Source organism: Symsagittifera roscoffensis, chromosome 7, assembly GCF_963678635.1.
Source record: "Symsagittifera roscoffensis chromosome 7, txSymRosc1.1, whole genome shotgun sequence".
In the NCBI taxonomy this organism is placed as follows: Eukaryota; Metazoa; Xenacoelomorpha; order Acoela; family Convolutidae; genus Symsagittifera; species Symsagittifera roscoffensis.
Window position 1 is genome coordinate 41,001,679 of NC_087068.1, and position 26,455 is coordinate 41,028,133.

At 35.9% G+C, this 26,455-nt stretch overlaps 1 protein-coding gene across 1 annotated transcript; it reads left to right on the top strand.

Annotated features, from left to right (window-relative positions):
- The first annotated feature begins 70 nt into the window (after positions 1-70).
- LOC134852033 (uncharacterized) lies at positions 71-26,455 on the top strand. Its single transcript, XM_063868311.1, has 9 exons — positions 71-368; positions 989-1,232; positions 1,495-1,733; positions 2,677-2,921; positions 12,597-12,805; positions 13,767-14,001; positions 19,247-19,414; positions 25,518-25,670; positions 26,118-26,455. Exons 1-9 carry the CDS (start codon positions 71-73, stop codon positions 26,235-26,237), a joined length of 1,911 nt encoding a protein of 636 aa, XP_063724381.1. The 3' UTR covers positions 26,238-26,455.

The window sequence follows — 26,455 nt, forward strand, 5'->3', positions numbered from 1 at the left end:
AAAAAGCAGTGCTTTGCCAGAACTATTCAACCTAAAGCTGGTTGAAGCAAATTATTAAGGGGACCCTCAGATGCGTGCGATAAAAGAACTGGTGGAGAGTAAGGACCCGGAATTGGAAAAGAAGGTCAGAGCAATGGATGCCTACCTCGGACAGCACACACATGATTTCCACGTGCGGGAAAATTGCCCGTGGATGGACGAACGACTCGTCATCCCCATACCACTCAGAAAGGCTGTGGTCAATCGTATACATGCGTTTCACCATGGGCGCTCGAATATGTTCGATGCTGCGAGGGATGTCTGGTTTCCCTATCTCCACCGGAGTTTAGTTGCAGCTGCGGATGGGTGCAAGGAATGCACGGATGCAGGTAAAAGCCTTAAACCATTATGCGCTAAAGGTGACGTTGGGAAAGTCTATGAACCACGGGAGCCGAATGAATGTCTACAGCTAGATTTTTGGGGTCCGATTAGATACTTAAATGAATCGAGTAAATATGTTTTGGTAGCGGTTGATCGATTCTCACGCTGGCCCTCTGCAATGATCTGCAGGAATAACAAAAGCGATAAGGTCCTTAAGTTCATTAAACAATACATATCTCAACATGGTGGCCCTAGGAAAATTTTTATGGACCAAGGATCAAGTTTCACATCGAATGCAGTTGAATCATTTTGTAAATCCGAAGGAATAGAAATAATTTATTCGCCCGTGAATGATCGTCGCGCAACCGGATGTGTTGAACGTACCATTGGCAGCATGAAAAACTTTGTCTTACTTACGCAAAAGAAAAAGATAGCGGAAATTTAGAATCAATGATAGAACGAGCCTCGAGTGCTCTGAGATTTGCTCCGAATGCTACTCTCAAAATATCGCCGTTTGAAGCTCATCACGGTAGGGAAGCAAATACGGTCCTACAAAATCTTACGAAAAAGCCAACCCTGCAAAACCTAAATTGGGTCAGAGTGTTGAAACAAAAATCTGCCTATTTAGATTCTACTGACCCAAAAAATCAGAAGATTCCCCAACCCATGGCAACGGATTGGGAGGAACGATCCGACGTTGAGTTTGATGTTGATCACATGAACCACCCTAGACGGCTGGCACAGAATCAACTAGTTTCGGCGGGGGATGGAACACCAATGGTTGGCGGGAAACAGGCCTTGGGGGGCAAGTCCAAACAGCCAAGTAAACGGACCGAGCTTTTGTTCCAACGACTTAAGGACAGCAATAAAAGGTATAGACCCATAAACCAAAAGGTAGTTAGCGAATCTATGCATACTCTAACTCTAGCAAATGGCTCTGTACTTAGGAAAAGTGGAGTTGCTGAAAAAGTCATCAAGACCAACGCGCCAAATACTGCGAGCAAACTAACGCTACCAACCCAGCCATGAGTGCGCTGCAACGTCGGGCGGAATTGAAACGAGCACTAAACGAACAGGCGGCGGGGACAAGCACACAGAGTAAGGCCGAAAACAGAACGCGAGAAATTTCACCAGCGGAGGAGGCAGACTCGGATTCGGAGTAAGAGCCGATAACAGTTTCAAAATATGCAGAAACCCAACAACAGCACCCGATCGGAACGTGGAAGCGAATGCACCAAAAGTGCCTAAAGATGTAGAAAACATAGCGGGAAAAGCCAACTTATCTGAAGGAAGCGGAATTCCAACATCCAAGGGGGTGGACACGGAGGTCCAAACCATGAGCACCGAACAAGGGGGAAGTGCCCCGAATTTGAGTAACGAAGGACAAAGGGAAAAACAGCCCAAAAAGAAAGGGGAGCGAGGGCGACGTTTACGCCTCGTATCATATTCTAGTCAGGAATCAGAAGATCAAGATGGGACAGGATCAAGGAAAAGTACCAGGAAACGGAAGGCGGTATCCAAATTCGGCGGGGTTATGATAGACAGTATATTGAAAGCGAGACCAACCAAAGGAGGAGAGGACAGAGAGCGGGACACGAATTAAGCAGGAAGATACACTTGAAAGATGGAGTGAAAAAGAAATTTAAAGAAAACTATTAAAACTAAAACTTATGCCCAGGGAGAGGGTGGACTACTGCGGGTCCAAAACTCAAACATTTCTCCGTCGGATAATTTTTAAAACATTTGTTTAAAAAAATGATTGTTGAGGGAATGTCATACATATATTATTCCTAGTATCTAACTATATATATTACGTTGTTGGCGCCATTGGTTTAGCCATGTGTTTGGTGCGGCTACCAATTAATTAATACCTGCCAATCTTAGTTAAGTCTGTGTGTGTTTTGAGTTATTGTTGCTAACCGTTAAGACTAAAACAAGTCAGTCTAAATTCAGTGAATTTACGATATTGAACTTACAATTTTTCACAATACTATCCACATGATTTCGGCTAACAATATCATTGTTTTATATATCAGAAATTTGGTTGTAAATGAGCACAACAAAAGAATTGACTTAGCTTTTTTTCAGTTTTTGTTTAAAAAATAGTTTTAATGATTAAATAGTCATGCTTCGGCCACTAAATGGCCATGCCGAAATGTTCATTCAGTTCTTCCAGAAATGCAAATATAGTTACAAAAAGCAGATTATACTAGTAAGCAAACGCTTACTAGTATCATCTGCTTCAGTCGTTTCTGTTTGAATTTTCAGTGCTCTGCAGAGAAACCATCGGAGTCGGTTTTTATTTTCTTGTTTTAGAGTTATTTGTGGGTGGGATTAGACCTGCTAAAGACACGGTAAAGACTCGAGTCAAACCTCTAACCCAAGCTCAGGAATCTCTGAAGGATCAAGTTAAGGCTCATTACCAGCTCAACTTACCACATCCTACGAATGAGCGACTAGAAAGCTTTTGCTTTGATTCACAAGGGGTGGTTTTCAGTGACCGATTTACGGCGTTCAACCCAATCGCAAAAGACTACTCGAACCAAATTGGACCATACACGGTAATTACCCACTTTTATACTGCCACAATGCTCTCAAAAAGTAGCCCTCTAAATCAGAAATTTTTATTTCAATCGAACGGACAGGTTGTGGAGAGCTCTTGCATTAGCGGAATGCTCAAACTTTTTTTCACGCAAACAAGTATTTCCATCTTTAACTAGCATCTAGTTCCTGTTTGATAAAAATGTTATTGGAATCGGTTTTTTTGAGACGCTTTGGAAAAATTGTTTCCTTTTTTTTCATCACTTAGTTTATATGCTGTACCAATTTTCAAAAAACTAAATCCAATGGGGTGTCTGCCGGCTATCTTATGTGTCTGCATACTCCCCTTATATCTTTTCTCTTTTACCCCACTTTCCATAGCCTTTGAAAAAGTGTGTTGTGGGAATTTTTGAACCATGTTTTTGTATTTTTTTCATTTCCTCAAACTACCCTCCCAAATCTGAGATTTTGGGTTCAACGGATAGAACAGGTTGTGAGAAGCTCGCCTGCATAATCGGCTACGCTCACATTTTTTTTACTCAAAATGTTATGGCCCTCGGAGCAGGCAAAATTTTGTTTTTTGACTAATTTTTGAAACTCTTCAACTTTTCTCGAAAACTACCCTCCCAAATCTGAGATTTTAGTTTCAGTCAAACGGACGGGTTGTGGAGATGTCTTGCATTAGCGGTCAAGGTCAATTTGGAATTTTTCGATTTCTCTCATAAACTAGGCTCCCAAATCTGAGGTTTTGGTTTAATGAGTAGCATGGTTTTGGTAAGCTCCGCTGCCCTAACGATGACGCTTAAATTTTTTAAGACAAAACATTAAGAACACCCGAAAAGTCTAATTTTTTGACTGTTTATTGAAACTTTTTGACTTTTATCAAAAACTACCCTCGCGAATCTGAGATATTGGTTTCACTGTGAAGAACGGGTTAGGGTAAGCTCCACGATATAAGCGGCTACGGCCAATTTTTTTCTTACACAAAAAGTCCTGATCCTTGGAAAATCGAATTTTTTTCTACCACTCTCGAATTTTTGCTCTCAAATTTTCGGACTGCCGCTCTCAAATTTTTGGACTGCTCTCGAAAACTACCCACTAAAATCTAATGAGCAACGTTTTAAGCATTTTTCAAACTAAAAAGCTCTTGTAATTTCTTCAGTTTTTAAGAAAACTGAAGAAATGATGAAATAAACAGATTTTGAATTCAATAAATCGGGACTTACTTTTCTTTGCTTTAGGTCTGTTTTGGAAATTACCCTTGTCCTACCGCATCAAAACACAAAATTCAAAAATTATCAAACAGGTATTTCCAGCTTTAACTGGCATCTAGTTTCTGTTTGATAAAAACAGTTGTTATGAAAATATTTTTGGGATCGGTTTTTTTGTAACACGCTTTGGAATGTTTTCGTTCATCTCAAAAACTACTCGAAAGATATTCGAAAGAGTCGTACCAATGGGAAATTCGCACACTCTCCTATATGCCTGCATACTCACCTTGTATCTTTTTACCTCACCCCACTCTCTACAGCCTTCGAAAAAATGTATGCGGAGATTTTTGTTCCAAGTTTTGGATTTTTAACAAGGCGTCTAAGTCTGAGATTTTGGGTTCAACGGGTAGAACAGGTTGTGAAAAGCTCCCTTGCATAAACGGCTACGCCCATACTTTTTACACAAAAAGTTATGGCCCTCGGAATAGTCAAATTTTTATTTTTGATCTTTTCCAAAATTTTAGAATTCTCAAAAGCTACCCTCCTCAATCTGAGGTTCAGGTTTCAAGGAGTAGAATGGGTTGTGGGAAGCTCAATTTTTCAACTTTTCAATTTTTTTTGACTTTTTTTGAAAACTTGACTTTTTGGGAATCTGAGATTTTAAGTTCAATCGAATAGACGGAACTCAATCGAAAAGATCAATTTTTTTCACACAAAAATTATGACCCTCGGAATGCCAATTTTTCGATTTTTCCGAGGATTTGGATTTAATCAGTAGAATGGGTTCGGGAAAACTCCAGTGCATAAACGATTACGTCTAAATTTTTTTACCGAAAACTATGACCCTCCGAGAATTCAACTTTTCGAAATTTTGACCGTTATTTGAAGTTTTTTTCTCGCAAACAACTCGCCCAAATCTGAAGTTCTGGTTTCACGGAGTATAATAGCTTGTGGGAAGCTCCTCTATCTAAACAATTAAGCCAAAAAACTTTTCAAAAAAAAATTATGGTCCATCGAAAAGACAAAATTTCGCTTTTTTGACCGTCTTTTCAAGCATTTCGATTTTCTCGAAAAGTACGACCACAAATCCGAGATTTTGGTTTCGATAGGTAAAAGGGGTTGTGAATGCTCTCCCGTATAAGCGGTTACGCTCAAATTCTGTTGCACAAAAAGTTATGACCCTCGAAAAAAATCAATTTTTTTACTGTTTTTATTGAAATTTTCGTATTTTCTCAAACCACCTTCGCGAAACTGAGATATTGATTTCAGCAGCGTGAAAAACGGGTTGTAGGAAGTTCCACGGTACAAGCGGTCACAACCATATTTTCTCTTATACAACAAGTTATGACCCTAGAAGAAATCCGATTTTTTTACCGTTTTTTGAAACTTTTTACTGCTCTCAAAAACTACCCACCAAAATCTAATGAGCAAAAATTTAAGCGTGTTTCAAACTAACCAGTTTTTGTAATGACTTCAGTTTTTAAGAAAACTGAAGTATTGATGAAATTAACAGATTTTGAATTCTTTAATTTGGGACCATTTTTTTCTTAGCGGCCAGTTTTTAACAAACAGGAACTAGAGGCCAGTTAAAGCTGGAAATACCTGTTTGATATTTTTTCAATTTTTTGTATTGATGCGAAAGGAAAAAAATAATTTCAAAAACAGACCTACTGTTTTTGAAATTATTCTTTTCCTTCCGCATCAATACAAAAATTTGAAAAATTATCAAACAGGTATTTCCAGCTTTAACTGGCCTGTAGCTCCTGTTTGATAAAAACAGGTATTTTAAAAAGGTTTTGAGGATCATGTTTTTTTTTGTTAGACTCTTTGGAATGTTTGCATTTATCTCAAAAATTACTCGACCGATTTTCGAAAGAGTGATACCAATGGGAAATCTGCCCACTCTCCTGTGTATTTGCATGCTCTCATCGTCTCTTTTTACGTTACTCCCCTTTCTACAGATTTGGAAAAAGTGTGTGGAGTAGAGTTTTGACCCAATTTTTGGACTTTTTGTACGTTTTCTCAAACAAATTTATGATTTTTGACCGTTTTTCAAACATTTCGATTTTCTCGATAAATACCTATCCAAATCTGAGATTTGAGTTGCAATAGGTAGAACGGGTTGTGGGAAGCTCTCCTGCATAAGCGATTACGCTCAAATTCTTCTACACAAAAAATTATGACTCTCAGAAAAGTAGACTTTTGACTGTATTTATCAAATTTTGACTTCTCAAGAATCACCCTCGCGAATCTGAGAGTTTGATTCAGTGTGAATAACGGGTTGTGAGAAGCACCAAAAAATAAGCGGTCACGCCCAATTTTTTTAACACAAATAGATTCAACCCTCGGAAAAGTCCAAGTTTCGATTTTAAGACCGTTTTTCAGCCTATCAAGCTCTTGTAATCACTTCAGTTTTTCGGAAATTTTAAGCAATAGATGAAACTAACAGATTTTCATGTCATTAAATTGGGATTTACTTTTATTTGCTATTGGTCTGGTTTTAAAATTACCCTTGTCCCTCTGCATCAATACGAAAATTTCAAAATTTATCAAATAGTCATTGGAATTGGGTTTTTTTGACGCTTTGGAAAATTTTTTCATTGTTTTAAAAACTTAGTTTTTCTCATAAAGTGCTGTACCCATTTTCAAACAATTGTTTCCAATGGGAAGCCTGCACGCTACCCTCTGTGTCTGCATAATCCCCTAATCTCTTTTTTTCCCTACCCCATTTCCACATTCTTCGAAAAAATGTGTTGGGGGAATTTTTGAACCATATTTTTGGATTTTTTAGATTTTCTCAAACTACCCTCCCTAATCTGAGATTTTATTTCAAAAAATAGAAAAAGTTGTGGGAAGTTTCCCGGCATTAGTGGCTCTGCCCAATTTTTTCACAAAAAGTTATGGTCCTTAAAAAAATCAATTTTCAATTTCTTGATCTTTTGAAATGTTTTGACTTTTTTGGGAAGCTACCCTCTGAAATCTAAGATTTTAGTTTCAATCGAAAGAACGGCTCTCAATTGAAAAGATTCAAAATTCTCACACAGCAAAATATATGACCCCCGGAAAGTCGAACTCTCGATTTTTGACCGTTTTTGAAACTTTTCGACTTTTCTCAACAGCTACAATCCCAAATTTGAGTATATGGATTTAAATAGTAGATCGTGTTTGAGAAAATTCCGCTGCAAAATGATACATCTTATTCTTTTGCACAAAGCTATGACCCTCTGAAAAGTCAAACTTGAATATTTTGACCATTTTTTGAAACTTCGTTTTTTTCTCGAAAACGACCCTCCCAAATCTGAGGTTTTGGTTCCAATGAGTAAAACAAGTTGTTGGAAGTTCCGCTGTATGTGGGACTCGAAAAGACCCTCCCAATTACAGCGGAGCTCCTTGCTGTATGAGGGACTCTAAAAAGACTTCTCGAAAGCGACCCTCGCAAATCTGAGGATTTGGTTCCAATGAGTAGAACGAGACGTGGAAAGCTCCCCGGTTATGCCTAATTTTTTAATTTGTGAACCCCGGAAAAGTCAAATTTTTGATTATTTGACCGTGTTTTGAAACTTTTTGGTTCTTCTCAAAAAATATTCACCCAAATCTAATGAGCAAAGTTTTAAGCATTTTTCAACGTAACAAGCTCTTGTTATCACTTCAATAGTTAAGAAAACTGAAGTAGTTGATGAAATTAACACATTTTGAAGTCATTAAATTAGGATTTACCTTTCTTTGGTAAAGGTCTGTTTTTGAAATTACCCGTGTCCTTCCGCAGCAAATCAAAATATTATTCCAGCTTTTGCTGGCCTGTAGCTGCTTTCCTAAAACTGCGCTTTGGAATCAATCGAAAGAACAGACTGTGTGTGGCACCCATACACAAGCGGCTGAGTTCAGTTTTTATGCGCAAAAATTTATTGCTCTGGGAAAAATTTTTGATCGTTTCAATTTCTGGCTTTTCTCGGAAATCACCTTTGCTAATCGGCAATTTTATAATGATTTGAAGTAACAGATTGGGGCAAGAAACTCTGCACAAGCACCTTGTTAACAAAATGTTATGGCACTCAAGAAGGTCTGAATTCCGACCAATCCGAGGAGAACTTCGTATTCGGATGTGTTTTAGTTTTTTCTGTTTTGTTTTTGGTTTTCCTGTTTTCTCACAAAATCGATATTGTTTTCTCACAAAATCGATATTTGTTATTGATATTGATTTCTCACAAAGTCAATATTTGTTAGCATAAAATCTGTGATTTCATGTTGATTTGAAGCAAAGGTTGTGGTAAGCTACCCTGCATAAGCACCTACCCCCATGTTTGTTGTTATCAAAAAGTTATGGCCCTCAGAAAACTCTAAATCGAAATTTTGATTTTTCGACGTCTTTTTTTTTATTTCTCTGATAAAAACTCTTAAATGTGAACTTAATCGTTCTATAAAGGGAACAAGTGGTAAAAACATTTCCGGCATAATCAATTATCTGCTGACTTTAGTAGAAATAAAATACACTTTTCGGAGGTTTTTCAACTTTTGCCAATTTTTCGGAATTTTTTGATCCTTTTCGAAAACTACCGTAATTCTTAGATTGAGTTCTCTCCGCACAAAGCGATAAGTCATTTCAGCACAAAAAATATTCAAAAGCTTCAAGTCTGAGTTTTTGTGTCCATTTTAAAAATTTTTTGTCTTCTTTCAAAAAGTAACTAAATCTGAGATGCAGGTTTCAGCCGCTTTAAGTAAAAGTTTGATTCTCTGAGGAATGTCCGTTCATGCAAATTTTGAAACTTTTTTTGGATGTTTTTTTAGTTTTTTCCTTTATATTTTAATGTTTTCTGCGCAAAATCAGAAAAAAAACAAAAAAACAATTACTGGACTAGGTTGAGTGATATATCATGATAACATCCTTTCAGTCGTGAATCCACTGGGATAAAAAAAATTGGTAATTTTTTTACCTGTGTCGAGAAAAACGTTTTCGTTTTTTCATTTTTTTTGTGACGAATATCTTCCGAATAAAGCAAACAAACAAAGTGAGATAAATTGTTTTGAAAGCTTTAGTTGACAATTTCCAGACAAAAAATATGAACTTTTTATAAGTATTGTGCAAAAAAAATTATTATTTTTTTTTTCGTTTTTTTGTTTGAAAATCTTTGCTCGAAGACAACTGTTGTTGATTATGCCTATTATACTAGGTTTTAGGCAGGTTTTTAAATTTTCTCATCACACCATTAACTCGCACAAAAAACGACACGTAATTGAAGAATTGAAAAGCCTAATAATTCGAAGAACTCATTTGCAAAAATGTATGAAATTTGTATGACTAGCATTTTTCCATAGACTAAGTGTATGAAATTGTATGATTCGCATTTTCGGTTTATGGAGGTCATCCCGGGATTCTTTGTTGTTTTTATGAACATGGTTGGAACATTTTGTGCTATTCGCACAGCAACCGGCTATCCTTAGTTTTTTTGATAAAACTTTTAGGACATCTAAAGCTAAATACATAACAGGGCTGTTAGGGTGTCTTTTTTGATTGAAACTATCAAAAATCAAATGTCTAGAATGGTAGGACGTTGTTGGTGAAAAGTTGGGTATAGTTTTCTGGTGTGGCCTTTCTGGCGTGGCGTTTCCGTTATTCAAGGAGGGGATAGTTGAGGCGTGCTTCAACCGTTTTGTTAACGAAACAGTAATGAAATAGGGTGACAGGATTTTGAAAGAGTAGTGTCTTCCGGGGGTTTGACGAGGAGTATGGCGAGTGTTTTCAATTGAATGGTATCTGCAAAGCTCGTAAGTTAATGACTTCAGTGAGCAAGGCAGTCTAGGCAATTTAGTTGAAGAGGGGTATGACGGATGTTTTCCGATTAAATGGTAGTTGCCGAGCGCGTATGCTTTCGACTTTGTTGAGGTAGCCCAGGACAAATTATTTGATGTTTCAAATGAAAAATTTTACTTCTATCAATACCAAAAACTCTACTTAATTCGTTTCTCTTTTTTTTCAGGATGAAACTGAGGCGCAACTGTTGAAGGACTTGGAATTGAAGAGTTGTGGTTTGAGCCGTTAAATTTTTCAAATGTTCATTTACCATACAAGTCGCCAGTTGTTACTCACCTTGGTTCTGTGCTACTGGAAGTCTGGAACTTGCGTCAAGTTTTCTTCGTGTTTGCACTGCAATTTTGACTAATTTTGATTGGCAGTTATGTTAGGATTATTGAGGTCAACGATTCTACGTGGTCTCGTTGTTTCATTAAGACTTGGTTTCGTTTGGAACGTGGTCTATAGCGAATTTTGAAAAAAGCATGGATTTTGTTTCTGAGCTGGCTGGTTGGAGGATTGCTTCCTCAAAAACTTTTTCAACTATTCAAACATCGTTGGGGTACTCGTTTTGAGGGAGTACATCGCTTCCCTCAGCTCCAAGTTATTATCATCCGATTTAAAGATAGTGGAGAATGTTGTGCTGAGGGCAAGATGGGTGTGAGAGGGTTAGATTTGATGAAAATGGGTAGATTTTTCAAATTATGGTAATTTGTGATGTCCAATGGCACATTAGGACAAGCGTATGCATGGCAAGATCAATATAGGAGACAAGGCATTTCCCAAGTTGAATAGATACACAATGAAGTCATTTTTAAATCTGATATCAATAGTATATATTCTAACGTCTTCGGGGATTTCAAGAGGGGGGCATGTGCTTTGGTTGTACCGAATACGAGTCCTTCTGACTCAAGTAGTTGATGGTTTTTGGATACCTTGAGGGTTTACTAAGATAGCGGAGGTATGTAGAAATTGGTTTCGGAAACTTTTTTCCGACCAGATCAACAATGTGGATCTCATTTTTTTCTTGGCAGATGATGTTGCTACTGCCCTTTTATCGATGATGTTTATCGTAGACCGATGAAAGAGTCATGGGGACGATACATTTTTGTGGGCAATCTTTTGGGGGTGGGGATGATAAATTAGTAGTTGTTGAGTGCATGAAGCTCGGGCAATTGACAGTCTTGATGGCCGTTCATAGATTTTTAGAACGGGGTTCTGGTGACGCGGGTTGTCTTAGAGCGGGGAAAGGAATGGGGGACGCTGGTGAGAGTAAGCTTTCCCAAAAAAATTCGCTTTCCCAAAAAACTACCCGTCAGATTCTCATAAAAGTGGTACCAATGGATTCAGTAGCGTTTCACCTACCTGCCTGCATGAAATTTAGGGCAATTTTCACCCTACCCCACCCCCTACGGTCTTAGAAAAGCTTCACAACTCGAAAATTTTTTTCACTTTTTGCCTCAAAAAGTAACCGTCCAGATTTGGGATTAAGGGTTTAATCGATAGACCAGGTTGTAGGAAACTCCCCCGCACAAGCGGCTGGTCCCTAATTTGCTTAGGGGAAGAGCTATAGACTTAGGAAAAGTCACTTTTTTGACTTTTTTGGCCTTTTTTCAAATCTTTCCGATTTCCTCAAAAACTACCCGTCCAGATTTGGGATTAAGGATTTAATCGATAGACCAGGTTGTAGGAACCCCCCCCCCCTACACAAACGGCTCGTCCCTAATTTGTCTAGGGGAAGAGCTATACACTTAGGAATAGTCAATTTTTCGGTTTTTAGGCCATTTTTTCAAACTTTTTCGATTTCTTCAAAAACTACCCATCCAGATTTGGGATTAAGGGTTTAATCGATAGACCAGGTTGTAGGAAACTCCCCTGCCCAAGCCCCCTTTTTTGCGTAGGAAGGGCGCTATCGACTTGAGAAACCTGAAATTTTAAAACAATTTTAAAATAATCAATATTAAATTAATCAAACAGGTCTCTCCAGCTTTCAGCTGGGCCCCTAGTCTTAGAGCGGGGAGAGGAATGGGGGACGCTGGTGAGAGTAAGTTAGTGTGAGTGGTCTTGTGTGAGTGGGTGAGTAGGTGGGTGATGTGTGTTGAGTGAAAAGTGCGTCAGCGTCTTTTGGCAGTAGTTTGCAGAATTTAGTAACAATTTGGACAGTAGAACGTTGTGGTGTTGGTACTTTTGTTTGAGGCCGATACCTTTAAAACAGATCCAGCTGCTGAGTGCCACTGTAGGCTTCAGTGAGAGTGGCGGATCAGAATATTACATGGTTTGCATTTGTAATTTTTTGACCCAGGATTTTTTGTTCTTGATTCCAGATTTTGGATTTAAGGCTTGTGCAAACGTGTGCTTCAGTTCAACTTCTTGGAAAGTCACATCTGGAGCCGTTAAATATTCTTTAATCCTTCGGTTAAGCTAAATATTTGCTGATCCGCGCATTTGCACGTCTGCCAAGTCTGAAAGTACCGATTTTCAATCAAAACGGGCTGAGCATCTCAAAACTTATAAAAACTGTGATCATAAAAAGTAGGAGCATCGGCCCAGGTTGTTATCTTTGATTTTTAAGTTGTCACTTTAAAATGAATGAAATAAGAAAAAAAAGATAGCCTGACGCAAAAAAAACGCCTCAAAGAGGTTATCATTTTCTTCAGACAGAAAATTAGTGATTTTGACAGCATTGGCGTTTTTAGGTTTGCACCTGGGATGTTTTTCTTAAAGAACCTGGCAATAAGCTGGACCCCTTAAAAGCGGAGTACTTTCCAATGTACGAATTTCAAAATGGCTGTGCTATTCTACCCCTCTCATCTTCACAGAAACCAAATGAACCCAAGTTGATGAAGTATGTACAGTCAGGTTTCTACACGCCTTTCCCAGATCCATACGACGATCAGTGTATCAGGTAAGGCATATGATATAGCATCTGTTGCACTCCGATTCCGATTACTATTATATAAAAGCTTCAATGTACTGTTGAGCGATGCTAGAAAAAATTAAATTCATTCGTTTCGTTCCATAAAAATTTGATTAAAAAGCGATTCAAATCGGAAAAATTTAGTAGCAGATGTTTCTTAAGCAGAAAAACGGACCCCGTGTTTCAATAATTTTTTTTCGAAAATACGAAAAAATCCGTGCTTATGATTTACATACACGAAGATAAATTAACCGTTAATCTGTATCAGTTACTACGAGCGTATCTATTATCACAAGGCTCAAAAACTTTTATTCGAACTAGGGCGTAGTTTTGGTCACAGTACGAGTATGAATTGTTGCATTATGTCATCTGGAATTTTCAAAGCAACATTCAATTCAAGGGAAATAAAATAACTGGTGTGTTGAAAAAAAATTAAAAGCAACACTTCCAACATTTCAGAAAATTGTAACTCAATTTTTATGAGATATAGTTGACAGCATCTAAAACCAAATGGGACAACAAATTGATTGAATCAGGGCAAAGCCGTAAACGTTCACACGGCCCTTCAACGCTTTCGAACATCAATCGAAAAAAATTAGATAAGCTTTCAAAAAAAAGAAAAAAAGATCCACAAGAATGAAATTGAATCTTTTTTCAGTGCATCTATAGAACCCATTATAATTAAAAAGGAGTAGCATTAACATCAGTATCAAAAACAGTATCAGACCAAGTAGTAGCACGAATCTATCCCGTCGAAATTACTCTATGAGAGAACAAATCTTGATTCCATCGTGTTCGATATTAGTATCAATTATGGTTATCTTGCATGATTGTTAAGGTATTGCAAGATACTGCTAGATCCTATAAAGTTATACAGTATCTTTCAGAATTCCTTTCATCGACTTCGGCATGTAGTCCCAAAAGTAGACCAAAATTATTTTTGTTCCAGCTTTCTGGGACTAGTAGAAGTTTCTCCTGGCGTCAATTGGAATGCGTATCAGATTATGTCTGGTCTGTATAACTGGTGTGGAATCCCGTGGCTGTTTGAGGCATCCATTGTTTTGAGCGAAAGAGAAATCAAAAGATCTCGCGTTTGGACGGAATATGCAAAACAGCTGGCAAATCACACCCATGAGAGCAAATATGGGTTTAAGTGGCTGTACGACAAGTACAACTCGCCCCAAGTGAGTGGTTTAAAAACATACCTTTTTTCTGCACTTTTGAAAAAACTAATAACATGAAACCAGAAATGCTCTGTTTTTCGTTGAAAAACATAGGGCGGATTGCAGAAGCGGTTTTAGAGAACGACCCCTGACCCACATAGATACCCTCTTCATTGATACAATTTTACATATCCATGTTTTGTGTCTGATTTTTTAAACAAAATATGAGCCCGTAAAATTTTCAATTTCTAAATTTTAGGGGGGTGCCGTTTAAAAAAATGCAACTTTTTGGTCACAAACTCCTTATTCCGCGCCTGGTTGCAGTCCGCCTACACTATAATATTGAATCTTGAGAGGCAAATTAACCTTTTTTAAACTTTAAAATTATGCTCAAAATCCTGTTTGATAAATCAGAGTTTAAAATTTTATGAGACTTGGTTATTTGGATATATAATTTTTTGATACGCTTTGGTACGTTTTTTTCACTTTCCACAAAAATAATTGATTTTCTCAAACACGATTGTCTTCAAGAAATTCCGAAGAAGTAATGTTTGACCCATATGTTCAATGAAAACGAGTTGTGAGACATTTTCCTGCTTAACTTACTAAGTTTAAAGTTTGGTATAAAAAAGTTATGTGATTGCCTGGAAAAAGTTCATTGAAATTTCGAGATATTTTGTGAAACTTTTTGAGTAGTCTGAAAAACTACTCTTTCTCAAATTTCCATCGAGAAAAAATATTGCGAGAAACTTCTCGACAAAAACTCCTACACCCTAAGTTCTGTTGGTAAACTTATAGCTTTCGGAAATGTCAAAATTTTCTTACCAATTTTTGGAAAATTTTTTCCAGAAACTGCAATACCAAATCTAAAATCAAGGTTTAATCAATAGGATGCTTACACGATTTTTAGTCCATTATAATAATAACATTTTTCGTGACCTTATAATAAATTATATTCAATTATAATTGATTATAAATTTTCCGAGAATCTTTTATAACCTCTTTTAATCTCTTAATATCTCTTATAATAGATTATATTACTTTTTTCTTTCAAAAATGTCTAAAAGTGAGATGTCTTGTCACACTTGGTTCATCTGAACAGAAAGTTTTGCCACGAAACAAAAGTTTCATAGAAATCCCTTAATATTAGCTGAAAGATTCCCGCGGTAGGTGAAATATAACTCTTCTACATAAATCATGAGAATAAAGCAATGTGCTGATATTTTGGTGGTAAAAAACATTAAATGTACATAATGAAACGGGTATTATCAAGAAGAAATGAAAAAAGCAAAGAAAAGACTAAATCAATTTGAATTGATTTGAAAACTGTTAAAACAATTTTACCATTTTTCAATTTTCCCAAACCAATATCTACAAAAAGCATAAAATATAAGCAATTCAGGTGGAAGGTCGAAGACAAAATGGGCAACAGAAATGGGATTATAAACAATTATAATTGATTATAATATATTTTTGTGCAAATGAAATAAATTAGAATTTCGAATAAAAATAATCGATTATAATCGATTACAATGTATTATAATTGATTATATTTGATTTCAAAAAGAGAGATTATAATCGATTAATAATTGATAAGAATCAACTATTTCTCAATTTTCGTAAGACTGTTACTAAAATTATATTATAGTTGATTATTTACGCTTGAAACTGGGTGCGGGTAGTTTTATAAGAAGACTACTGCAAACATTTTTTTATCTCAAATACTGACAGCAGTTCAATCTCAATTAATGCCAACAGTTTGAAGTCACCCACATTATACACACTCTTTTCAACTGTCCGTTTCTAATCTTTCCGAAGCTCAGATACTGACAAAAAAAAAACAATGGATAATAATGCTGATTTATAATTCAGTTTCAGTCCAATTCAGTGTTCGCCAGATTATTTTCAAGTTAAACACAATCTTCAGCAAGGTTTTTATTCCAATCCAAATTTTAATCACAATATCAACCCGACATAAAAGTTAAGATCTTAGAAAATAAGTCCAGAACATTTCGAATTGATATTCTCATTTGCTGGTAATTCAATAGCTTCAGAACAATTAGTAGAGATCAAAAATCAAATTAGGCCAGTATTCGAAATTTGATGAGTATATCTCAGTTACAGCTTTTGGCACTCATCACAATAGACTCAGCCCTCATCCCAAATCTCATCAACATATAGCTTTATAGTCACATATATATTTCCCCGTGATCCTAAATATTGTCAGCTGACAAATTTATCCCAAAAATTGGAAGGTTATACGGACTGACAAACTTGAAATTGAAAACGATTTGAATAGGTTTTTATACAGATAATATACTGTAAAGAAATTGATTAAAGTTTAGATACGTATCGTTTTAGATACGTAAGTCGATTTAGAATGGATGAAATTTATTTTTGTTCCGACTTTCGATACGGAAGTGACGGAATATTTGTGCTCGGGGTGGGTTTTTTTTCTTCAGACAAATTTCGCTTTTAACTAGCCATTTTTGACAGAATTTTTTTTATATCATTCAATAGGTAGTGTTGTTCTGAGCTTGATTTTGAAAAGATATTTCACCTGTGATCATTTTTCGTAAAGTTATGAGGGTTTAAGGATTGCCATTTTGGTCAATTTGGGACAATTAACGCGCGATTAATTTCGCGCTATTAACGCGTAAGCGGAGATTTAAACCGTCTTTTAAATCGTTCCAAAATGGTTGAAAGAAGCTTTTTTGCCATAATTGTTTTGTTACAATGAGCAAAATCTATTCTTTTAAACTTTATATGGCGTGTGGGGTGATGATTTCATAAAAAAAAAAATTCAAATTTCAGAAAAAAAAATTTTTCATTTTTTTATTATATTTAATTTTTTTATGTTAGTTCTGCTCGATAAACCTGAAAATGCAGTCGGAACTTTCAGGGATTTTCCCTGATACGAGCAGTCTTGTTTGATAGAAAAACAATTGATTGCATACTAGATGGTTTTAAATCATCTTAAAAGGATTTTGCAACGTAGGTAAATCATCCAAATCTCATTTAAATTGAAGTAACATATGTTGTCTTTTTGTTTGGATGCTTTGGCTAAACTTTCCTGCTCAAGAAAATCTCAAGGAGAGCTACAGAGAGCAAAAGTCACTTGGGTAGAGTTTTTTGGTGCCGCTAACTTTTGCATTTAAAGAAAATCCATTTCAAATAAAAGTTTCTGGGGGACTGAAAAAAATAATTGTGCAAGAAGTTTTCATTTGTCATTTTATAATCAACGTCATATGCTCAAGTTTGTAATGCAAATACCACATCACTTAAAATATCAAATTAGAAAAAGTATTTTTGGTGCAGAAAAGTTAGATATTAGTCATCCTCATAGTATATGAGCTGCCTAAACATCAAAACGAAATGTCAATTGAAAAGCATATGTTAAAATTTTGTTTCCATTATTTCTATTGTTTAGTAGTCTAGAAAATGAGAACATAATCTGTTTTTATTTTGTATTAAATAGATATTTAAGTGAAATTTTTGTTACTCAAATCCGAAGGAAATTGAAACCAAAAACGTTAAAAAAATATTTCAATCAATTTTGAATGGATTGAATCTGATTTTTGAGCTACAATCCTCAAAGAAACTAAATTGTTTTGAAATCGATGCAAGCAATTTTTCGAAAGTATCTGCTAAATTATCTGTACTAAATTGATGGCAGTCCTTTTGATGTCAGTAGGGGTCGACAATAGTAGTTAACCAATGACCTAAAATAAGTTACTTTAGGTCAGTAGTTAAGCTCAATATGAAAAGCTTAATAAAAAATTGAAAAGACGGAATCCGTGTACAGTTGCCAGATCAGATTAATATGCGGACTACACTGACTTTTAGCGGAATCCAGAACAATCCGATAAATTGGCTTGTTTCGGAATCCGCGTCATAACAAAAATACAGACAAAAATTACGTTAGAGGTATCTATACGTGGAGTCCATGGAAGTTGTTTGAGTGGACGCCACCTAAATTGTGGAGCAGGTTGCAAGACTTGTCTCTGGAATCCAAAGATAAACAGAGACCAATTTTTTATCCAAAGATAAACAGCACAGTTTGAGCTCGTAATGGTCATATTTGGGAGACCACAGAAGAAAACGATTGCTAATAAAACAAGATTGCTCGTATCAGGGCGAAGCCCTGAATGTTCCGACTGTCTTTTAGGGTTCATTGAGCAGCAGTAAAAACATTAAAAAAATTAAATGAAATAAAATAAATTGAAATTTTTTTTCACTAAAATTTGAAATTTTTTATAAAAATCATCCCCCCACACGCCATATAACGTACAAAAAGATAGATTTCTTTCCGTGTAACAAATCAATTATGGCAAATAAGTTTTGTTCAACCAACTTGGAACGATTTATAAGACGGATTAAATCTCCGCTTACGCGTTAATAGCGCGAATTATATCGCGCGTTATTTGTCCCAAGTTCCGTCAAAAATGGCTAGTTAAAAAGTCGAAATTTGTCTGAAGAAAAAAAACCCACCCCGAGCACAAATATTCCGTTACTTTCGTATCGAAAGTCGGAACAACAGCAATTAATCATTAAGATTACAAACTATTTTTGCTAAAAGAGGTTTTCTTTGACGATGCACAGTTTGACATTTTTTGAAGAACCAACTTGAAGTAACTGCTTATCAACTCAAAAGGCAAAAACTTGTTTATGGACAATTTGAAATTGGTGCCCATTTTGGTTGCTTTTTTCATAGAGGGTGTTGAATGAGCACAGTTTTCAAAAAAAACGGGCTAAATGTTATCAGACCTAAATTTTTGGACCTAAATTTCTCATTATGGGTCTGTAGGAACCCAGTTTTTCAAAAAGAGGCGGAAGGAGCTCAATTTTTGGCCACATCAGTTTGAATAGACCAAAAACAATCAGTAAACCTGAAGATTGGAAAAAACAGAGGCATCACAGAGGTTATGAATAGTAGCCAATGAGTCAGTTCCAGTCCCTCAGCGAAACTGTTTCTACAAAAGGGATAAATGAGCCAAATTTTGAAAATATTGGTCTCCTAAATGGGCGCCATTGGGTACTTTTTCGCAGATAAACAGGGGCCCAATCGTATTAAAAATTGTGCTCATTTGGTCCCTTTTCATGGAAAAGTTCCGACCAGGGTGTTTTTGATTTATCGTTTTTATAGTTGAACTTGAGTCGAGTTAAGGGTACTCAAATGACATAAATACATTGCAAACAATATACTTCTTTGAGAGTGTTCATGAACGGTGTATTTACTAGGGTAGCCTACTTTTTTTATTTTCAGTTTGATTGGTTTCAAACGCTAATTCCGAACAGCAGCCTAGAACAAGGGGAGACTGCTGCGTTCTGGAAGTTATGCATGTCGAGCGAAGATGTCCAGGCTACCGCGCTCTGGAACCTACAGGAGGAACTAGACCGACCGATAAAAAATAACCGCTACGAGCATTTTAAGGTAAAGTTTTCAAATTTAGGCAATGAGGTTAAATTTTTAAGTTACCAAATTAGTTTTGCTTGGCAAAAATGATAGTTACGCCAGCGGCTGAAAACTTTTACCATAACATTTGAAAGATTTTGTTTGTTAAAGAAGTTCAACAATGAACAGTAATTTGAACTCATTATGAACACCAATTTGCTTGAGCTCTACTTTTTTTTACTTTGCGCTACATATTCCTCAAGGATTTGACCCCTAACTGACCCAAACGGTATCGCCGTTTTGTACTGTTTTGAGATATCTAGTTTGGCTAAAGAATCCTTAAATTTTCTTAAGGCAGAATAGGCGCCAAATTATACTAATTTTGATTGATCTTCTATAAATAAGGTCTCTATAGTGATTTGAGAGTCTCTAAAAATTCTATATCCAGGCCCTGCAGAACATTATAAGGACCCTTTTTTGACGAAATTTTCTGCGCCGCATGCACAGTTTTAAAAAATCAGGTCAAAGTGCCTTTTTAGACACTTTTCGCAAACTGAAGACCAAATAATTCGTTTCAAAATTATTATATATTGACGCCAAAAACCCCTTGAAAAATTTAAGGGTTGGTGGCCGAGAATGAATGTCATGAAACAATACCAAACAGGATCTCGCACGCAACTTCCTTTTCAAATTAAAGTTTTTGAAGTGAGTAAGATAAAAACGTAGCTCTTTCTTACTTACGCCGCTGTTCAAAAAAGTCTCCGCGTTGGAGTTCCATGAATGATAGTTTTTTTAACTCTATTTAACCCTACTTAACTCTACCTAACCTAGATGAAGTTTAAATTAACTGGTTATTGACAATTTTAACTCTACTTAACCTAGATGAAGTTCAAAATAATCGGTTATTGACTATTTGAAATGAAACATAATTTCACTTATTTTAAAGCAATTAATTTAGTCGATTATACTGAATTACAACTATACAATTTTTTCTAAAAGCAATCTAACACTTCAGAACGCCTTACAAAAAATGATTTGATGTCGTATCCTGAATGTGTTTGTTGAAAGATTTGACCTGAAAAAAGGTTCTACAAAAAACATTCTAAAGCCTTCATACAACGTCAAGCTTAGCCTATTTTTTTTGAAAGTTAGAGTAAAGTTATTCTAATTTTTCTTAAAACTCTTTGACCCGCGTCTCCCAATCTCTGTCCCTGACTCCTTTCTGTTTTCTTTCTTTTTACGAGATTTGAAAAATATCTTATTCACTTGACCTTTTTTTGGTCTAATCGAAACTATAGAATTCGCAGACAATAACATTTGCATCAAATTACTTTTGTTTTTCTGCACTTCAAGAAATTGCACTTAAAGCAGTTTGAGTATCAGTTATGAATAAGTTAGCGTTTGAATTGGCATCATTTGCGTAACTTTACGATTCTATTGGCACCAGCTAACAATCTTCAGCGCCCTCAAAGAGAATGATAGGTTTATTGATAGGCCTAGTATAATCGCCGGTTGACAATGGTATTGCTGCAGGCCGGGCATTGCCATCGTTACCGAAGTTCATCTGCATGATTCGCACTAACACTTACTTTAGTGGACAAAACTAAACGCATATCATTGACCGACAGCAAAAGATCTGAGCTACAAGTTTAAATTTTTCAAAAACGAAGAGCTTACCAAATTTTACCGGGTCTGGAAACGCCAGTTTTTACCATAACCACTACGTTTTGAATCGTAGTGAACTCTTTCTCGAATTAGTCGAGAAAGAATTGTTCATGCTTTGAAATATTTTAAGCAGTAATTCGAATGGTTCAGTATGGCAACTTTAATAAACTCAGCTGTTTCGTACAATTTCGCGCTTCTTGAAAAGCTTGCTAAAAATGGTTATAAAGAGCATTTTGGGACCCAGAAAAAATTCATTAGTTTTCAAAATAAAGTTTGGGGTTTTCAAAGAGGTAGCTCTGATCATTTGCTCTTGATCTATAAAAAAAGATTTGATTAAAACCCAGCTAGTTTTGTTCAAAATCATCCTTGAAAACAAGCATTTCAGAAAATGAAACTTGAACTTGCGCTCAAAATTGTCACGAGTGAAAAGTATTTACGAATATTTTCTTCAATCATTAAAAATAAAACCTTCAAATTTTATTCGAGGTTGAAGAGCAGAGAACCACTTCGCAGAGAAAATAACATGTTTTTACATTTTTTGTCGCGTCTTTCCCTCACACGCAGTTTCTAATTCAACGTAATATTTATGAAACCATGGCCAAATATGTATTGTTTTGTCTTATATACTCTACGGATTCACAAAAACCCGCGTCGGACTTCTATGGATAGTGAACAGTTTGTCTTACTCTTTCAGCTATCTAAGAAACACCTTAGAATTTCCTTAAAATCTTTTGGAAAACCCCATATTTTAAAACCTCTATACAACGTCAAATGTAGTTTGTTTTTTTCACAACTTCCATTAACCGTGCACCATTAATGGATTTTCTAAAATGAAAAATCGCATTAATTAATTTTCAACTAGGCCACTAATTACGGTTACTAGCTAAGCTCTCATTGGACAACTTGAACAACTCAATTTACTTACGCGCTGAATGCCATTCCGCATCGCGACACATAATTACGCCTACCCACTACAAAGAGCTTTTTTAATTCAATAAAGCATTTTGGGACGAGAAAACTGTGGAGAAGGTCTAAAACCGTTAAATTGCATTGTTCAAAAAAGGATTTTTTTTTGTTTTCCATTAAAGGTATAATTCATTTTCACAGGATGTGAAAAAATAAGTGAACTTCTGTTTGTTGCAATCGAACTATTAGGATTCATAAACGACCTCATTTCGCATCAGTTGAAGTTTTTTGGTATGAGTTTGCAATATCAGCAACCCACTATTTTGGCATTTGAACAGAGTAAACACGGGGAGATACTGGCAAACGCATTTGAAAATTTATTAAATGGCAAGCAGTAAGGCATGCAAGTTCTATGCTCAAGTCTGATTGGCTGAAAAAAAAGCGAATTATCTCCTCACGCTTTTGATTAAAGAAGGATACAGTTCCCTTAATCCGACCAGGGAAACAAAAACTCTGACAAATTGAGACACGCAGTGTCAAGATGGAAACAAAATTCGAGATGCAATACAGACTGCTGCTTATCTGATATGAAAAGTGGCTGTGTGAAAAATTTGAATCATTTGTACATTATGGGAAAAGTTTGAACAAAAGACCCAATTTTGAAAAAAAAATTTCACACTCACACGTGTTTTTTACTTTCCAATTTGTTTTGGTTGATTGTTCAAGGAAAGTCATTGCACTGGTGTTTCGATTTCGTATTTGAAAATTTAGTGCACTATCTGAAACTCTTTAAATCTTGAAAAGTTTAACTCTTGCACTAGTGCTTCAAATATGGCACTTATTTCTCAGATATTGAAATACTGATACAAGTATTGCACTGTTTTTTTTTCTTCAAAAATGGCACAGAATATCACTGCACACGCATGTTTCATGCACTCCTTGATGGCAACATTACGCATAAATTTACGGTAGTTTATATATTGTTTGGAATGAGTTTGCATTTTCAGCAACTCACGATATTCGCATTTGAACATATTCTGAAAACTTAAGATAATGTTATATATAAAATGAAAGTCGAAATGTGCTGTGGACGCAATGTTTAACTGAACACAATGTTTTAGCTTTTTCAAATGCAACATTAAAAAAATTCTTTGGGACTAACATTTAAAAGAAGGCCAAGACTACTCTAGAACTTTCGAATAATTTCTTTTGTCTGGAATATTCAAAAATCTTTTTGACAAAAGTTCAATTCTTTAGACAAGATGAACTCGATTCATTTTCAAGGCTAGAAAGTGTCTGTCCTTTTTTCCGAAAGTTTGTTTTTTGGATTGGCTTTATTCCGAAACGAAATAATTTGAAACTGCAACCTCCTTGCTAGAAAAACTAGCTTTTCGCAAACCTATGCGCGCTATGAAATAATTTGAATTTTTTCAAAGTTTCATTGCCTGAATAGCTTGCTCAGAAAAACGTTGAAGTATCTCAAACAATTTCACAGACCGAATCGTCTTGCGAAAAGCTTAAGTTTTACGAAGCAAACCTTTTCGCAAACTTTTTCTATGCATTTTTCGCAAACCGGTTTGTTCTTTGAAATAATTTCTAAGTTTCATTGCTTCAATAGCGAGTCTAGAAAATCTTATGTTTTTCGCAAACCGATTTGTTCTATGAAGTAACTTGAAGCTCAAAGTTGCAGAGCTGCAATAGTTTGCCTAGAATAAACTAAACATTTTGCGAACGTATTTGGTCTCTAAAATTACTTTTGAACGTTCAATTTATAAACAGCTTGCCTACCGATTTGTTTTGTCAAATCGCTCGAAATATCGTTAAATAAGTAAATAACGAAAAATATTAAGTTTCATCGCTTGAATAGGTTGCTCAGAAAACTTAATTTTCTTGGCATCCGATTTGCTTCATGAGAATTTTGTTAAAGTTTCTTTTGAAAATTTTAAACTTTTGCCATTTGATTTGTTCATTGAAATACTTGAAATTTTTGGGAATCTTCATAGCAGAAAAAGCTTGCTTAGACTAACTTAAATTCGAGGCCATCCGATTCGTTTCATGAGTTTTGTTGAAAAATATCAAAGTTTCAAAATTAATAGCTTGCTGAAAGAAATTCAAACTCTTGTTATCCGATTAGCTCTTTGAAATAACTTGAAATTTTTCAAAGTATCTTAGCTTGAAGAGCTTGAATGGAAAAATTTCGCAAAACCATTCTATCTAAGAAAGACGAAGTATTTACTGACTACAAGTTTCTTAGCTGGAATAGCTTGCTTGGTAAAACTTAACGTTTCTCCATCCGATTCGCTCCATCAGATAAATTGAAATATTTCAAATTTTTATAGCTGGAATTGCTGGCATAGAAAATTTTGAATTAATTGCGAACTGAATTGATTTATGAAGTGAAATTAACTTTCAGTGCTGCTGCAATGGCTTTAATAGATTTAATTAGACATTTTTTTGTCCGATTCGCTACATAAAATAAGTTGGAGTCTTCAATTTTTCATAACTAATAGCTTGCTTAGTAAAATTTGATTTTTTTGCCATCCTATTAGCTCTATGAGAAAAAAACTTGATATATTTCAAAGTATCATAGCTTGAATGGCTTCAATTAAAAAATTTTTCGAAACGATTCGATCTAAGAACAACGTAAGAAACAAAGTATTTCACAAATTCTTAGTAGGATTGGCTTGCTTAGAAAATCTTGAACGTTTCGTCATTAGGTCCGATTTACGAAACTATTTGAAAAAATTCGAAGTTTCATTGCAAGATTAGCTTCCTTCAAAAACTAACAGAAACTGGTTCGATCCATGATATGTCTTAAAATTTTGTAGCTAAATTAGCTTGTTAAGAAACTCTTGAACTTATCGCAAACTGATTTGGTCTATGAAATAACTTAAAATATTCGAAGTTTCATTGCTTAAATAGCTTCAATAGAAATGGTTTTACATTTGGTCATCTGATTCGCTGCATGAAATACTTTATATTATCTCAAAGTTTCATATCTGGAGTAGCTTGCTAAGAAATTCTTCGCCTTCCGATTTCATTCATGAAAAAACTGTAGCTTGGTTCCGTAAACTGAAAACTCTTGCAACCCGATGCGGTTCATAAAATTTAAAAATTTTCAAACCAGTTTACGATATGGCTACACTTAAACTTTTAAAGTTTCTCTGCTTGATCAGAACAGCAACTAACTTTTTTCCTGCTGATCAAGCGTTCGTGGGCTTGCTAGTATTTTTTCAAGTTTGACCTCAAGGCATGACTGGCTTTCATATGGTGGAGAAGGGGGCGGTGGTGAAGTGGTTACGTCTCCGCCTGTCAAAGGTCGGATGTTCGAGGCCCACCATGATCCGTGCTCGTTGCTTGAGGGCGAGGCAACATTACCCAGCCCACAAAAATAGCTTAAAAAAATTGCATGTAAATCTTAACCAGGGTTACAACAGCGGTTATCCGCGAAGAGCTGAACAGCTCGTACGTTGGTCCTTCGCCTTGTGGATAAATGGTCTTAATAAAATACTCCGTTGCTCTGTGCGAACAATAATGACAACGAGTAATTCATCGATGTATTTTTTTTAAGGTTCTGAAGTATATTGCACTCCATATCGACCAGCTTCTGGAAATGCTTCCAGCTATAAAGACAGCCGGTGGCGTTTCCTCTCTGCAGAAGTGTGGTGATGCCTATCAGATAGTGGGACTTTTCTTCTATGGGTTGAGCTGTTGCCCAGCAGAGGTACAGTGCAAACATCCGGTAGTTCAAAAAAATCCGTTAATTGGGAATCTAATTCGTAAGATCCGTTCGTTGAATTGTTATAATTGGGATCTCTATAAGTTGACTTCTTTCATTTAACCATCCCCCCTCCACATCTACACACGCATACATAAAAAATCAAAGGTTCTGCTCGCATAGTTTTTTTCTACGGCAAAAAGCGGTTAAAACAAATCTGTTAATATTAGTAATTTTGTTCACAAGGCCACGATTCAATGCATTGTCAAGAATAAAAATTGTTTCAAGGGTAGGGGTGGAGTGTAAGGAGGGCTTCATGTGGTTGAATTTTTTAAAATAGAGCCTCCTTTAATGGGTTAAATTTGGTGTAAAAGAACCTCGCCCAGTTGCCTGAATTTGTTTGAAAAGTATTACGTAACTTCGGTTGATTGCACTATCGGATGTTCGCACTAGGGAGAAGGTCGACGGTTTGCTCTGCCGAGTGTGGGCAGAAATGTGGCTTGGGTTAACTTCCGGAATGAGATGCGTCGTATTCAAATAGAGAAGATGCAAAAAGCAGCCCCTAAACGATAATCAGCCGCAGAACAACAATTTGCCGCAGAACATCAACCCACAGCAGCACAAAAATCAGCAGTCTAACAACAAGCAGCAGCACAAATGAGGATAAAAAGCAAAACATAGAAAAAAAAACAAAGAATAAGCCAAATCATACGGGACTTTCCAGGAACAACTGAAACAAATTTTTGTACTCTTATTTTATGATATTACATGCAACAACAAAACTTCTAGTA

Coding starts and splice junctions, on each gene's coding strand:
- LOC134852033 (XM_063868311.1), top strand. CDS start 71: ATGCGTGCGATAAAAGAACTGGTGGAGAGTAAGGACCCGGAATTGGAA. Junction 2,922..12,596: donor ACCAAATTGGACCATACACG/GTAATTACCCAC, acceptor TGGCGTTTTTAG/GTTTGCACCTGGGATGTTTT. Junction 25,671..26,117: donor TGAGCTGTTGCCCAGCAGAG/GTACAGTGCAAA, acceptor TGTTCGCACTAG/GGAGAAGGTCGACGGTTTGC.